General features: G+C 37.9%; 6 protein-coding genes across 6 annotated transcripts; 4 read left to right on the forward strand and 2 right to left on the reverse strand. All coding sequences in view use genetic code 12, as the record gives it.

Moving 5' to 3' along the window:
* Nucleotides 1-11: 11 nt before the first annotated feature.
* Nucleotides 12-2,999, forward strand: SSY5 (Ssy5p; the record flags this gene model as incomplete). Its single annotated transcript, XM_067691067.1, has 2 exons — nucleotides 12-2,179; nucleotides 2,801-2,999. The coding sequence occupies 2 exons, from the start codon at nucleotides 12-14 to the stop codon at nucleotides 2,997-2,999; spliced, it is 2,367 nt and encodes a 788-aa protein (XP_067549469.1).
* A 291-nt stretch (nucleotides 3,000-3,290) lies between these two features.
* On the reverse strand, nucleotides 3,291-5,651 carry ACO1 (aconitate hydratase; the record flags this gene model as incomplete). The annotated part of the gene is made up of 1 exon (XM_067691068.1): nucleotides 3,291-5,651. The coding sequence occupies one exon, from the start codon at nucleotides 5,649-5,651 to the stop codon at nucleotides 3,291-3,293; it is 2,361 nt and encodes a 786-aa protein (XP_067549470.1).
* Nucleotides 5,652-8,094: 2,443 nt separating this feature from the next.
* PTP1 (tyrosine protein phosphatase) lies at nucleotides 8,095-9,171 on the forward strand (the record flags this gene model as incomplete). The annotated part of the gene is made up of 1 exon (XM_067691069.1): nucleotides 8,095-9,171. The coding sequence occupies one exon, from the start codon at nucleotides 8,095-8,097 to the stop codon at nucleotides 9,169-9,171; it is 1,077 nt and encodes a 358-aa protein (XP_067549471.1).
* Nucleotides 9,172-9,386: 215 nt separating this feature from the next.
* On the forward strand, nucleotides 9,387-10,199 carry I9W82_002237 (uncharacterized protein; the record flags this gene model as incomplete). The annotated part of the gene is made up of 1 exon (XM_067691070.1): nucleotides 9,387-10,199. The coding sequence occupies one exon, from the start codon at nucleotides 9,387-9,389 to the stop codon at nucleotides 10,197-10,199; it is 813 nt and encodes a 270-aa protein (XP_067549472.1).
* A 378-nt stretch (nucleotides 10,200-10,577) lies between these two features.
* SSB1 (Hsp70 family ATPase) lies at nucleotides 10,578-12,419 on the forward strand (the record flags this gene model as incomplete). The annotated part of the gene is made up of 1 exon (XM_067691071.1): nucleotides 10,578-12,419. The coding sequence occupies one exon, from the start codon at nucleotides 10,578-10,580 to the stop codon at nucleotides 12,417-12,419; it is 1,842 nt and encodes a 613-aa protein (XP_067549473.1).
* A 117-nt stretch (nucleotides 12,420-12,536) lies between these two features.
* Nucleotides 12,537-13,829, reverse strand: RIO2 (protein kinase; the record flags this gene model as incomplete). Its single annotated transcript, XM_067691072.1, has 1 exon — nucleotides 12,537-13,829. One exon carries the CDS (start codon nucleotides 13,827-13,829, stop codon nucleotides 12,537-12,539), a length of 1,293 nt encoding a protein of 430 aa, XP_067549474.1.
* Between the last annotated feature and the right edge of the window lie 132 nt (nucleotides 13,830-13,961).

Consider the following 13,961-nt stretch of genomic DNA (forward strand, 5'->3'; position numbering starts at 1 on the left):
CCTCACTCACGATGAAAAAGTTTCTTTCCAGAACAAGCAAATCTGACGATACAGATCTGAATCAAGATATACAAAGTCTGACAGGACAAGATGACGCCAAGTCTAGAACATCCATATCTTTAAGGCCAACCAAGAGTAACATCTCCCATGAGTCGTATGACTCAGTACGAGAGCTTAGACCTATGTTTGGTACAAGAAACCAGCAACTACTGCTGCATCTGGAACTGAAGGATTCTGAAACAGGCTTTTACGATACAGGGTTGAACCTCAACCCACTGATAATGAGTCCAAATGATATCGCAACTATCGGAGGGTCCAGCAGTAAACATTCCCAGGGAGAAGACGTCTCACTTTTCTCAAGCAAGCAATCCTTTTCAACAAAACAGTCATCGTATGAAAGCACCAACTCTGCCAAAAGACCATTCCAGTACAATTATAGCCAACCTTTGCAGATTCTCGATTTGGAAAAAAGCAATAGTGGAGATGGGAGAAGCTATCACGATCGGGTTTGTGATGAACTTAAAAAGTTGAGTCAGGACCTAGCATATATTATGATGCAATACAATAATTCGAGTGTTAACTTGTCTACAGCGGTGGTGAATTCTATTGACTGTTTCAAGGAATTCAGCAATAAAGTGAAGGAGAAGCAGGAGACTGGCATCAGCACTTGTAATAATTTAAACTTGAGAAAAATTGTCAGATACTACCTCCATTTTTATGACAATTTGTTAAAGAATGACGTTTATATCAAACTAAAGCTATTGCTAGTCAAGCATTTCAACGATTTTGCCACTATATTCAGTGATAGTGCAAATGAGGATAACGTCATTGCTAAGCCGCAAAATTTTGCAGTGGGAGCTAACAACATGACGGACTTTCCCAATCAAAGTGTTATATCTCGAGTTGTGGACAAAATTGCACATACTAACATAACGGTTCTGGAACAAAATGGATCATTTATTGCACCAATAATGAGAGGTACCACTTTGCGCTTGAGTGTGTTGTGTCTCTACTTTGGCTATCCGGATCCACAAGATATGCACTACAAACTAACCCAAAGCATACACGATTTGTACGAAGATGTCCACGTCATGGTTATGAGGAATCAAATAGAACTTGCATCTGCTAAAGTACTGAATCAACCACCAGTGCCTAAAGGGCATGAAGCTGTAACGCTGCACGCTATACACAAATTTAAGTTGCCGTTTAGGATTCCAACAGACCCGATGGAACCCCCAATATCAATGTCGATATCAACCGAAAACTCGAATAGAGTCTCGGGTACTATGGGTGGCTACATATACCCTAAAATAGATCTTTCAAAGCAACCACAACTCAAGAGCTATGCGTCTAGTAAATTTGCCATTTCCTGCGGCCACGTATGTTTAGATCCTCAAGACTCGTCACATTATTGCAACATTGCTTCTCCGTCAGCAGCATTGATCTCATTGTATAAGCAGGCCTTGACTGCTCAATACCAAAGACAATCTAATCAACTTAGTGACAGTCACATTGCTTATGGAACAGTATTGAAAGAATTAGAGGAGATGTTTCCCTTGAAAAAAGTCAAGGTTCATGAAAAGCATTCATCAGAACATTACGAAATGCGTAATTTACCACAAGTCAGATTCGGACAGATTATTTGGGGAGAGCGAACATTGATTAACTTGTCGGAAACTCTCAATGCAATTAGTGGAGTAGTGGAACGTAAGCTTTCAGATTTGGCAATCATCAAGGTTAACAAGCACTTGAAGTGTTCTTATAATTATTTGGGGGATGATATACAGTTCGATGAGTACGATCCAGCACTTATAATGGACAACTTGTATGTTCGCAAAGTGCTCAACTTGAAACGGTTCCAGCCCAAAACAATCAATGAAGATATTGATGACGTCGATTCAAACTTATCATCATCATCATCCCAGGAAGATCTGAGCTATCATGGTATTTCTGTATTCAAGTATGGATCAACTACAAAGTACACCCGTGGTAACTTGAATGGAATCAAATTGGTTTACTGGCTTGATGGAGCAATGCATTCTTCAGAGTTCATCGTCAACTCAATAGAACACAATTCAGCATTTGCGGGTGGTGGTGATAGTGGTAGTTGGGTGCTTACAAAATTACAAGATTTGGATCCAAAAGCGAGCGGATTGGGTGTTTTAGGAATGTTGCATTCGTATGATGGTGAGTATAAACAGTTTGGTTTGTTTACCCCAATGTGTGAAATCTTGAGCCGATTGGAAGAAGTTACAAATATCAAATGGGGTGTTGTTGGGTGTGAACAGGTAGAGAAGAAGACAATGAAGTGTAGTGAAGAAGGAAACGAGGAAGGGAAGGAGGTTGATTGAGATTTGCCTACATGCTGGCTCATGTATGGTAACCTTTATCACGGTCTTGTCAAGAGATTTTGTTTTTAGATTGAAAAGCACCTTCTGTAATTACATAGATTACTTTTAAAACAATTGTATTATGTCGTGTAATGCTTTTTGCAGTCCGTTAAGCAAAAAGAGTCCCTCTTGCGAAGGAAAAAAAAAATCATTTTCAGCACCACTCTCTATCGCATCAAAAGCCAACTTAATATCCTCAAAAGATGTCTTCTAGCGGAGGCAAACTCGTGGTTGGTGGAGTTGCAATCATTGCGTCATGGTGGTTTGGAGTTAACTTCTGGAAACCATTAATTTTGTACGTTACTTCACAAAATTCGACAAAGTACCGATGACTGACTGACTTAAAGTCATCATTATTCTTTCCCCCTTCACTCATGTGTACATGTACTAACATATCATTTCCCATCTAGAGAGCAATTAGATAAGGATGGTAACTTGAAAGAAAAGTACAAGTCTGAGATTCCCAAAGATGAAGTGGCGTCGTGGTCGGATTTGAAACAGAAATGGGCTGCTGTTGTTGATCCTGAACTGAATTTTTCTAGTCAAGATAAGGCAAGTTTAGAGGAGTTGAAGGAACATTTGGAAGGGAATAGACCAAATGATCGATGAGAGGGGAGCAGCATAAAGAGGAAATAGGCTGGACTACAAGCAGGTTATGTTATTGACTCCTTAAATCTTGTACATATAATATAGACAATTAAATCTACTGATCTACATTCTCCTCTCGATTATAAATAACTGATCTTTATAGATTACAAAACGAAACCTATATTCTGGAATATATATACGGTTTAAAAACATGACTGTAGAAATATAACTGGGGAGGGAGTATCAATGATAATAATAAATAATGTACATTTGAGGGTCAAAAAAGACCCTTTTTCAACATCTCTCTCACATTTATTTCTTACCAGCTTTTTCAGCAGCAACGGCAGCCATCTTGTTCAAAGCTGAACCGTATTTGAACCATTCAATTTGTTCAATGTTGTAAGTGTGTGACAATTCGGTTTCCCAAGCTTCACCGTCCTTTGGATGAACTCTCATAATGACATTCTTACCTGGAGCCAATTCAGTCAAACCAAGCAAGTCAATTTCATCAGTTGGGTTAATCTTGTCGTAATCAGCAACGTTGGTAAAGTTCAATGGCAACAAACCTTGTTTCTTCAAGTTAGTTTCGTGGATACGAGCAAATGACTTGGTAATAATGGCGAAACCACCAAGGAATCTTGGTTCCAAAGCAGCGTGTTCTCTAGATGAACCTTCACCAAAGTTTTCATCACCAATAACAACCCATTTGTGACCAGAGTCTCTCAAAGCAGCAGCAGTTTGTGGAACACCATCCCATTTACCAGTGTAATGGTTCTTAACTTCATTGGCTTTACCGTTTTCAGCGTTAGTGGCACCAATCATATAATTGTTGGAGATGTTTTCCAAGTGACCACGGTATTTCAACCATGGACCAGCCATTGAAATATGATCGGTTGTGGTTTTACCAACAGCCTTGATCAAGATTGGCATTCTTTCAGCATCCTTACCATCCCATGGCTTGAATGGCTTCAATTTTTGCAATCTGTCAGAGGTTGGTGAAATGACAACTTCAATTGAAGCTCTGTCTTGTGGCGGGGCTTGGTAAGTGTTTTCACCCTTGTCGTAACCCTTTGGTGGCAAACCAAGACCAGATGGTTCCTTCAATTTGAATTCTTTACCTTCAGAGTCAACCAAGACGTCAGTGATTGGGTTGAAACCCAAGTCACCAGTGATGGCGTAAGCAGTAGCCATTTCTGGAGAGGCAACGAAAGCATGGGTAGCTGGGTTACCATCGTTTCTTGAAGTAAAGTTTCTGTTGAATGAAGAAACAATGGTGTTCTTTTCTCCCTTCTTAACATCTTGTCTATCCCATTGACCAATACATGGACCACAAGCGTTAGCCATAACAACACCACCGAAATCTTCGAAAGTCTTTAATTGACCATCTCTGGCAATAGTAGCTCTAACTTGTTCTGAACCTGGGGAAACAGTGTACAAAGTCTTTGCTTTCAATCCGTGAGCTTCAGCATCCTTAATAATAGAAGCAGCTCTACTCATATCTTCGTAGGAAGAGTTGGTACAAGATCCAATCAAACCGACTCTGACATCCAATGGCCAGTCGTTGGCAATAGCAGTTTCTCTCATCTTGGAGACTGGGGTAGCCAAATCTGGAGTGAATGGACCGTTAATGTGTGGTTCCAAAGTGTTCAAGTCAATTTCAATAACTTGATCATATTCACAACCTTCATCAGCTTTAAGGAAATCGTTCTTGTATTGTTGAGCAAATTGAGAAATTTCAGATCTACCAGTAGCTTGCAAGTAGTCATCCATAGATTTGTTGTATGGGAAAACTGAGGTGGTGGCACCAATTTCAGCACCCATATTACAGATGGTACCCATACCGGTACATGAGAAAGTTTCAACACCTGAACCGAAATATTCAACAATAGCACCAGTACCACCCTTGACGGTAGTAATACCAGCCAATTTCAAAATGATATCCTTTGGTGAAGTCCAACCACTCATCTTACCAGTCAAGTTAACACCAATAATCTTTGGTGCCTTCAATTCCCAAGCAAGACCAGACATGACATCGACGGCATCAGCACCACCAACACCAATAGCCAATTGACCCAAACCACCAGCGTTTGGAGTGTGTGAATCGGTACCAATCAACAAAGCACCTGGGAAAGCATAGTTTTCCAAAACAATTTGATGGATAATACCTGAACCTGGTTTCCAGAAACCCAAGTTATATTTGGCACAAGCAGAAGCCAAGAAATCGTAAACTTCCTTGTTCAAATCAATGGCTCTGGCCAAATCCTTTGGACCACCAACTTGAGCTTGAATCAAGTGATCACAATGAACAGTTGATGGAGTAGCAACTTGAGGCAAGTTAGCAGACATAAATTGTAAAATAGCCATTTGAGCAGTAGCATCTTGACAAGCAACTCTGTCTGGTCTCAATTTCAAGTATGATTTACCTCTTTCAATGTCTTGTCCATGAGGATCATCCAAGTGACCGTACAAGACTTTTTCAGCATAAGTCAAAGGTCTGTTTAATCTGGCCTTGACAATTTCAACATTTTCCAAGTTTTTCTTGTAGTTGATAAAAGAGTGATCTTCCAACAAGTTTTGGTGAACTCTTGAATCTCTGTTGATAGCAGAAGCTAAACCACGAGTGGAGACAGACCGTGGGTTTGCTCTAATAGCTGTTCTTGAAGCAGACAACATATTAGAATTTGTAGTAAATAAATATGATTGAAAGGTTTATATTACCTGATTCTAAATTAAAGATGAATGAAGAAGAAGAAGAAGAAGAAGAAGAAGAGAGGAAGGGAAAGAGAAATTGGAAAACTTTTATAAATAAAATTTTAAATAAAATTTGGTTGGTTTAGAGAGAGAGAGAGAGAGAAAAAAAGGGAGAAAGAAAAGAAAAAAAAGAGGTCACAATGAAACCAACAAAAAAAAAAGCCATTTATTCTCCAACACTAATCTATTTTGAAAAAGGTTATTTGAGACTATACGTAGTTGTATTCCTCTCTAATTTGCTAGCCACCTCAATTACCCAGTTCAACTTCTGTTGGCGAATCAATTGGCACCTTCCAACTCCCGAGTTAGTAAAAATTTTGTTTTTGATCATCTAACCGTTTTTGTGTAAGCAGAACTATTTTTTATTGCATACATTCGGTTCCGTTAAATGAAAGAAGTTTTTCAGCCAATCATGTGCTGTAAGTTTATAATATCTTTATTCGCGTTTGGTGTTGAGTGCACTACCAATTCAATGTAAAGAACAACAGAATTTGACATGCAAAATATGGAATAAAGAATACACCACTCGTTTGAAAGGTTTACTATTACTGTATCTATAACCAACGATTTCCATTACTTAACTTCTAAAACAGATATCAAGAGAGAAATTTCGATATCTTCCTTTTTTATGTTCCTTTTATTTTGGTCTTTTTTTTTTTTTTCGGTTTTGTTTTTGTTTTTGCCCCAGATTTCAATTTTCTCGTTTCGTTCGTTTGCAGATTTCTTTCATTTACCAGTTCTCCTATTGGATAAAACAATATTAGTACACCACAAAACAATTATCGCAAGTTTAGCCTTTCTAGATTTATGAGGTGACAATTTACGATAGGAAACAAAGTTTAACTTTAGTGACTGTGCGTCCAACACTATAGGAAGTGTCTTCTTCCACTAGCTTGTTCACTATTGAGAAGCTGGAGCCCTCGATTTAACCGAGGACATTTATCTCGCGTTTATCGGTTAGTGGAAAAATAATTTTGCACCCATCATACTACTCTCTTAGTTCTTTGCTTTCCAGCAAAAAGAAAACTTATTGAACTCCATCACTATCTATATTCCAGTATAACGTTGTCGTAGAATCATTCCATTTCAATGCAAGATCTAAAAAATATTCAAAAGAGCGTACAAGAAAAGAAGAAAAAAGAAAAGCCCGACGCGGGACTCGAACCCGCAACCTTGAGATTAAAAGTCTCACGCTCTAGCCGATTGAGCTAGCCAGGCGAATTTTTTTCAAAATTTTATGCGTGGCCAAGCGGTGGTAGCTTTTCTGATCAGGTGTTGCTGAATTTTGTATTGCGGTTTGGGTCTAAAGCTTTGCCTCTTTTGCACCAAAGAAGCAGCTTCTTTCAAAGCTCGAAAGATACCAAACTATTCACTAACTGTTTTACCAAATCTCCACGTTAATAAACAATGTGTTCCTAAACCCTAGCAGTTCTGTTCTTGAAGTAAGTGCAATATTAAGCTACTTGAGGTTACAGCTACGTAGAGTAAATTATTTGCTCGTTTTACTCAAAATGTATGCAAATTATTTGCACAAGGACTTAGATTAAAATTATTCAAATGGCTAGTAAGCACTCCTTACTGGTATCATTAGATGAACTTTTATGTGACTGATCGGAATTTGCATGGAATTGCAAAAATTAATGATGTAGGATTGCTAAACTCCGAGAGAAGGATAATTTGTTTGAATTCTTCTTCTAAGGGTGTTTTAGATCTACGAAGTTAAAAGTTAAAAAAATACAATTCCGATAAGCGACGATAAGAGTGAGACCGAAAGAGAGATGAATCAACATCCAAAGGGATGCCACATGGCATCAAATTTTCCAATCTGTTTGCAACTCATGCTGAACCTTTCACATGATAGACTTCCTTTGAATGAGACAAAATCAAAAGCAATGATTGTGTTCAAAGTGGATGGTATTTCCAGTATTTTCAGATTCTTTTTACCCAAATGGGGGCAGATCAAAAGAAACACGCGCATAATGCACTAATTGCGAATTATATAGTATGATTTAGATTGATTGTTTTATGCACAAGCCTTTTCGTTTCGTTTGTGTGATCCGCCGTGTCCCGTGAATATGTATACAAATCAATCTCATTTGTTTTAAATACTGTTCTTTTTTCTTCCTCTACTTTGCTCTTCTCTACCACTACACCATCTCTTCACATAGTATACTACACATTCAAAGCAGTTAAAGAAGTCCAGAGTAATAGACGAAAGGGATCTTATCCGACACGGCGGGTTTCAGATCATACACAAAAAGCAACAGGAGAAAAAAGAAAAACACACACCCTTTCGCCTCAAGAAAAACTAAAAAAGCCAATGCACTTGAGTGGTAATAGTGGTACACCTTTGCTATTCACTAGAATGAATGTGTTTAAAAAACCAATTATTCGTGTCAACAACAGCAACAAGAGTAGCACATCCACAAACAGCGATAAGCTGATTGCTTCCAAGAAACAGCGAGATGGAAACTTACCTACACTACTTACAATCACACCACAGCAACAACGTGATAAATTTGATGAGTTGAATGAAGTTGAGTCAAATAGGATTGTTGATGGATTGAATAACCCTGGTGAATCTATCTGGGCACTCACTGCTTCAATATCGAAAAGAAACAAAGATCGAAACAGATATAGCAACGTTATGCCATGGAATGAAACTAGAGTCAAACTACCGGTGAAAAATGAAGCTACTTACTCGGATTATATAAATGCATCATATGTTAGACTACAAATCAAAGGTGATACTTTGATCAATCGATACATTGCATGCCAAGGGCCATTAGAAACAACAAGAAACCACTTTTGGTCAATGTGCTTTAATGAGCTGGAGAAACAAGGCAACGATGTGGTTATAATTGCCATGGTTACACCATTGATGGAGCAAGGAATAGTTAAATGCGACAAATACTGGCCAGAATTGGGAGAAACTTGGGGATTTCATAGTCAAAATCTCGAAGATGGTATTGCATTGGAGGATTTATCAATTAAAAATGTCAATGAAACGTATGACGCCAATGATGATTACTTGTTGACTGAATTTGAACTCAAATCAGGTCTCAAGACAAAGAAAGTGTACCATTTTTACTACTATAAATGGGCTGATGCTAAGGTTCCTCCATCTATTAAACCATTAGCCAATTTGTCTCGACACATAGATGAAGTTAAACAGGCTAGTGCCGCATCACCAGAAAACCAACTGGTTCCTATAGTCCATTGTTCTGCTGGAGTTGGAAGGTCGGGTACTTTTATGGTGTATGATCATTTGTTTCGCAATGGAGAGAAATTTCATTTTATTTTAGATACAAATCCTACCAAGGATTTGATATACAAGGCAGTATTCCAATTGAGGACTCAGAGGATGATGATGGTTCAAACTGTTTATCAATATCAATTCTTGTATGATGTTGCTAAAGAGACGTACAATGGAGAAAAGTGAGGGTGCCTGTGGTGATGTGTTTTTCATAGTGGATAGAGCTAGGGTGGTTTATCAAGTAGAGTATCATATACAATCTTAATACATTAATATCTAATATTCTCAATTGGTGATACGCAGTTTTTGGTGTGTTGGAATTTTTTGCAACAGGAGTTACACATTAGAAAATCGTAAAGGGTGCCGATCCAAGAATTCAACAGCCAAAGTAGTCTAACCACATGTCAATGGAGACAACTATACACTATCTACTATTATCTTCTGAGACGTTACGATTCAAGATTAACCTGGCACTATTGCAAGAGAATGGGGACAAACAACCACTTACAATCTTGGCAACCACACCAGTGTTAAGTACATTTCTACAAAAACTTATTGAAACTAAAAGTCTCATCCGACAACCAGACTCAACTGCCAATCTAATCATTGAAAGACATATGGGGTCTCTTTATTGGGATCTTAATTTTACTTCAAAATACCCAATTGAAATATTGCAAATATTTGCTGAAATTCAGTTTGCGAAGCATAACCAAATGCAGCTCAGGGGTTCAGTGACACAATATTTTAAACTAGGTGGAAGTTTCAGTAATGGTGTTATTTCCTTGTATAAAGCAAAAGTGAATAACAGTTTGTTGGAAAAGGTGATTGCTTGTGATAAGATGGAAACAATTATTCATACTCCACAGATGATTACATCAGATGAGATTGCAAAAGACCAAAGATATAATTATGACATATCTATCAATGATGAGAAAGAATCTTATTCAAAGACGACTCTGGTTTCCACAACTTTAACTTTCAATCGACGTGAAATTAGAAAGATTTTGGGACCTGGTGGTGCAAGATTAGATTCTATACGTATACAACTGAAATGTTGGATTCATGTAAATCTGACACCTTTTGAACAATATGTGGATGATAATTTAAGATTCATTAGTAAGAATAATGCTAAACAAGAGATTACAATTAATGGGTTGAAACAAAATGTTGATATTGCTATTAAGGAGATTTATAATTGTATAGAGAGTAATTGATAAACCTGGAGTGGGTAATATAACAGCCTCTTTTTTATATGTAGTAGGCTATATATACTCAGTTAAGTTGTTTATGCTCTTTATGTAACTTCCTTCTTTGATTGTTGTTGGTTGCAAAAATTTAAAATAATATTTTTTTCTTATTAATCCGGGTAATTACTATAATAGTTATATTACATAATCTAATCACTTTAAACGCTACCAGATTCATCGCATAAATTTTTCACAATTTCTTTTTCTCTCTTTCTTTGTGGGAGATACAATTTGAAAATTTTCACTCTCTCATTGAAAAAAAACTTTTTCAAATTCCCTTTTTCTTTCTTTTCCAATCCCCCTTAGTTTATAAACACATATAACTACTTTTATATTTCTACAATCATGGCTGACGGTGTTTTCCAAGGTGCTATTGGTATCGATTTAGGTACTACCTACTCATGTGTTGCTACATACGACTCAGCAGTTGAAATTATTGCCAATGAACAAGGTAACAGAGTTACTCCTTCTTTCGTCGCTTTCACTAGTGAAGAAAGATTAATTGGTGATGCTGCCAAGAATCAAGCTGCTTTGAACCCAAAGAATACTGTTTTCGATGCTAAGCGTTTGATTGGTAGAGCTTTCGATGACGAATCCGTCCAAAAGGATATCAAGTCATGGCCATTCAAGGTTATTGACGTCAACGGACAACCACAAATTGAAGTTGAATACTTGGAAGAAACCAAGACTTTCTCCCCACAAGAAATCTCTTCAATGGTTTTGACCAAAATGAAGGAGATTGCTGAAGCTAAAATTGGTAAAAAAGTTGAAAAAGCTGTCATTACTGTTCCAGCTTATTTCAATGATGCTCAAAGACAAGCTACCAAGGATGCTGGTGCCATTGCTGGTTTGAACGTTTTGAGAATCATTAACGAACCAACTGCTGCTGCCATTGCTTACGGTTTGGGTGCTGGTAAATCCGAAAAAGAAAGACATGTTTTGATTTTCGATTTGGGTGGTGGTACTTTCGATGTTTCTTTGTTGAACATTACTGGTGGTGTTTTCACCGTTAAAGCTACTGCTGGTGACACTCACTTGGGTGGTCAAGATTTTGACACCAACTTGTTGGAACACTTTAAGAATGAATTCAAGAAAAAGAGTGGTAAGGATATCTCTGGTGACGCTAGAGCTTTGAGAAGATTGAGAACTGCTTGTGAAAGAGCAAAGAGATCATTGTCTTCAGGTACTCAAACCACTGTTGAAATTGACTCATTGTTTGACGGTGAAGATTTCTCTGCCAACATCACCAGAGCTAGATTCGAAGATATCAACGCTGCTTTGTTCAAATCTACTTTGGAACCAGTTGAACAAGTTTTGAAGGATGCCAAGGTTAACAAGACTCAAGTTGATGAAGTTGTCCTTGTTGGTGGTTCAACCAGAATTCCAAAAGTTCAAAAATTGTTGTCCGACTTCTTTGACGGTAAACAATTGGAAAAATCCATTAACCCAGATGAAGCTGTTGCTTACGGTGCTGCTGTCCAAGGTGCTATCTTGACTGGTCAATCTACCAACGATGAAACCAAGGACTTGTTGTTGTTGGATGTTATCCCATTGTCTCTTGGTGTTGCTATGCAAGGTAATGTCTTTGCTCCAGTTGTTCCAAGAAACACCACTGTCCCTACCATCAAGAGAAGAACCTTCACCACTGTTGCTGACCACCAAACCACTGTTCAATTCCCAGTTTACCAAGGTGAACGTGTCAACTGTACTGAAAACACTTTGTTGGGTGAATTCGACTTGAAGAACATTCCACCAATGCAAGCTGGTGAACCAGTTTTGGAAGCCATCTTTGAAGTTGATGCTAACGGTATCTTGAAGGTTACTGCTGTTGAAAAATCAACCGGTAGATCAGCCAACATTACCATCTCCAACTCAATTGGTAGATTGTCAACCGAAGAAATTGAAAAGATGATCAATGATGCTGAAAAATTCAAGACCTCTGATGATGCTTTTGCCAAGAGACACGAACAAAAACAAAAATTGGAAGCCTACGTTGCTTCAGTTGAATCAACTGTTACTGACCCAGTCTTGAGTGCTAAATTGAAGAAATCTGCCAAGGACAAGATTGAAGCTGCTTTGTCTGACGCTTTGCAAACCTTGGAAATCGAAGACTCATCTGCTGATGATTATAGAAAAGCTGAATTGACTTTGAAGAGAGCTGTTACTAAAGGTATGGCCACTCGTTAAGTAAACTTTTAAGAGGTAGTTAATCTTTTATAATCTGTACATTTTTTTTTCACGTTTCAAAAGAAGTAAAAGAGAAAAACATTGGTAAAATAGAAAAACAAAAAGTGTAGAATGTCTCTATTCGAGTATATAATTGCCTAGTTTATCCATTTTGAGGTTCTTGTCACCGGATGATATAGCAGCAATGATCTTTTCATTTTCTTCATCATTATCGTCTTCCTTGGCGTGCAATTCTAATTCCTCCTCGTCATAACCATCGTCTTCACCGTCTTCATCATACTCCTCCTCCTCCAGTTCCTCTTCCTCATCTTCAAGCTCCGATAAATCGTCATTCTCATCAGTTGTTATTCTCATCCCCATAACCGCTTTTTCCAAATCCTTGACTTCTTTCTGACCCGTCTTCTTTTTAGCATACCCGGATGCTTCAACTTCGACATCCAACAGCTTTTCTCTAACCACATCACGCTTGAAGTTGGGATAAGCATACCTATACCCATCACCAAACCCATCGGTATCAAACATAGTTGAATCATGCTGAGGATCATACTTGAACTTTTTCTTGAAGAAATCTCGTATTCCTTGTATATCTCTATCAAAGTATGTCTTTGCATCTATATGTTCAATCGAGACACATTGAGGGAAATCAATCACAACAAAATCACTCTTGTTGTCTGCCTCTGATGGGTCTCTAATAATAATGTTGAATTCGTTGAAATCACAATGTATTAAACCAGATTTGGCAAGCTTGACAATAAAACACATAAGATCCGAGTACAATTTCTTGTAGTCTAACTTACCAATGTTTCCCGTGTTTAACTGTTTCATTGGTATTCCCTTGATCCATTCCATCATGACACAATGTCTTGAATAATCAAATGGTTGAGGTACACTGAACCCATTATCATAAAGTATTTGCATAAACTGATACTCCTTAGCTGCAGCTAATCGAGACAAGTACATCCAATTAGAAGTATGTCTATTTTTCAAATAATCACGATTGTTTTTAACAGTTTTAAATGAAGTCCTACCAAGACGATGAATTTTCAAAACCTTTTGCACACCTTGGGGATCACTAACGGAATATATATCTGATTCCTTACCAACACCAATGGTTGACCCTACTGAATACAATGTGTTTCGATTCAACATTGATTTCAAAGCGAGATAGTCATACCCATTATAAGTCAATCTGAACCCATCATACGTGGCATTACGTAACCTAGCAACTAGTTTCAATTTGGCCAAGTCGCCAATGGCTCTTTGTGTACCTGACGGTGCCTTCATGCCAGATATTGAATGGATCATTGGTGTTGGGACCAACTCATGGTTTCTGGAGCCTTGTTCGACTGCTTGTAATACCCTGAAATCGTCAGAGGTTAAGTACCTCATATGAGAAGTGTCTAACTTCATGGCGGTATCGGCTAGTTTATTTGGGTACTGGAAAGAAAAGAAAAGCTCATCACACTTTTGGTGGGATTAATTTTCAGATGAGAGAAAGGTGCACACAAAATCGAGTTGCAAACATTTCAACAATTTCCTTTC

The sequence above is a fragment of the Candida metapsilosis genome (genome assembly GCF_017655625.1).
Source record: "Candida metapsilosis strain BP57 chromosome Unknown scaffold2, whole genome shotgun sequence".
Taxonomy (NCBI): Eukaryota; Fungi; Ascomycota; class Pichiomycetes; order Serinales; family Debaryomycetaceae; genus Lodderomyces; species Lodderomyces metapsilosis.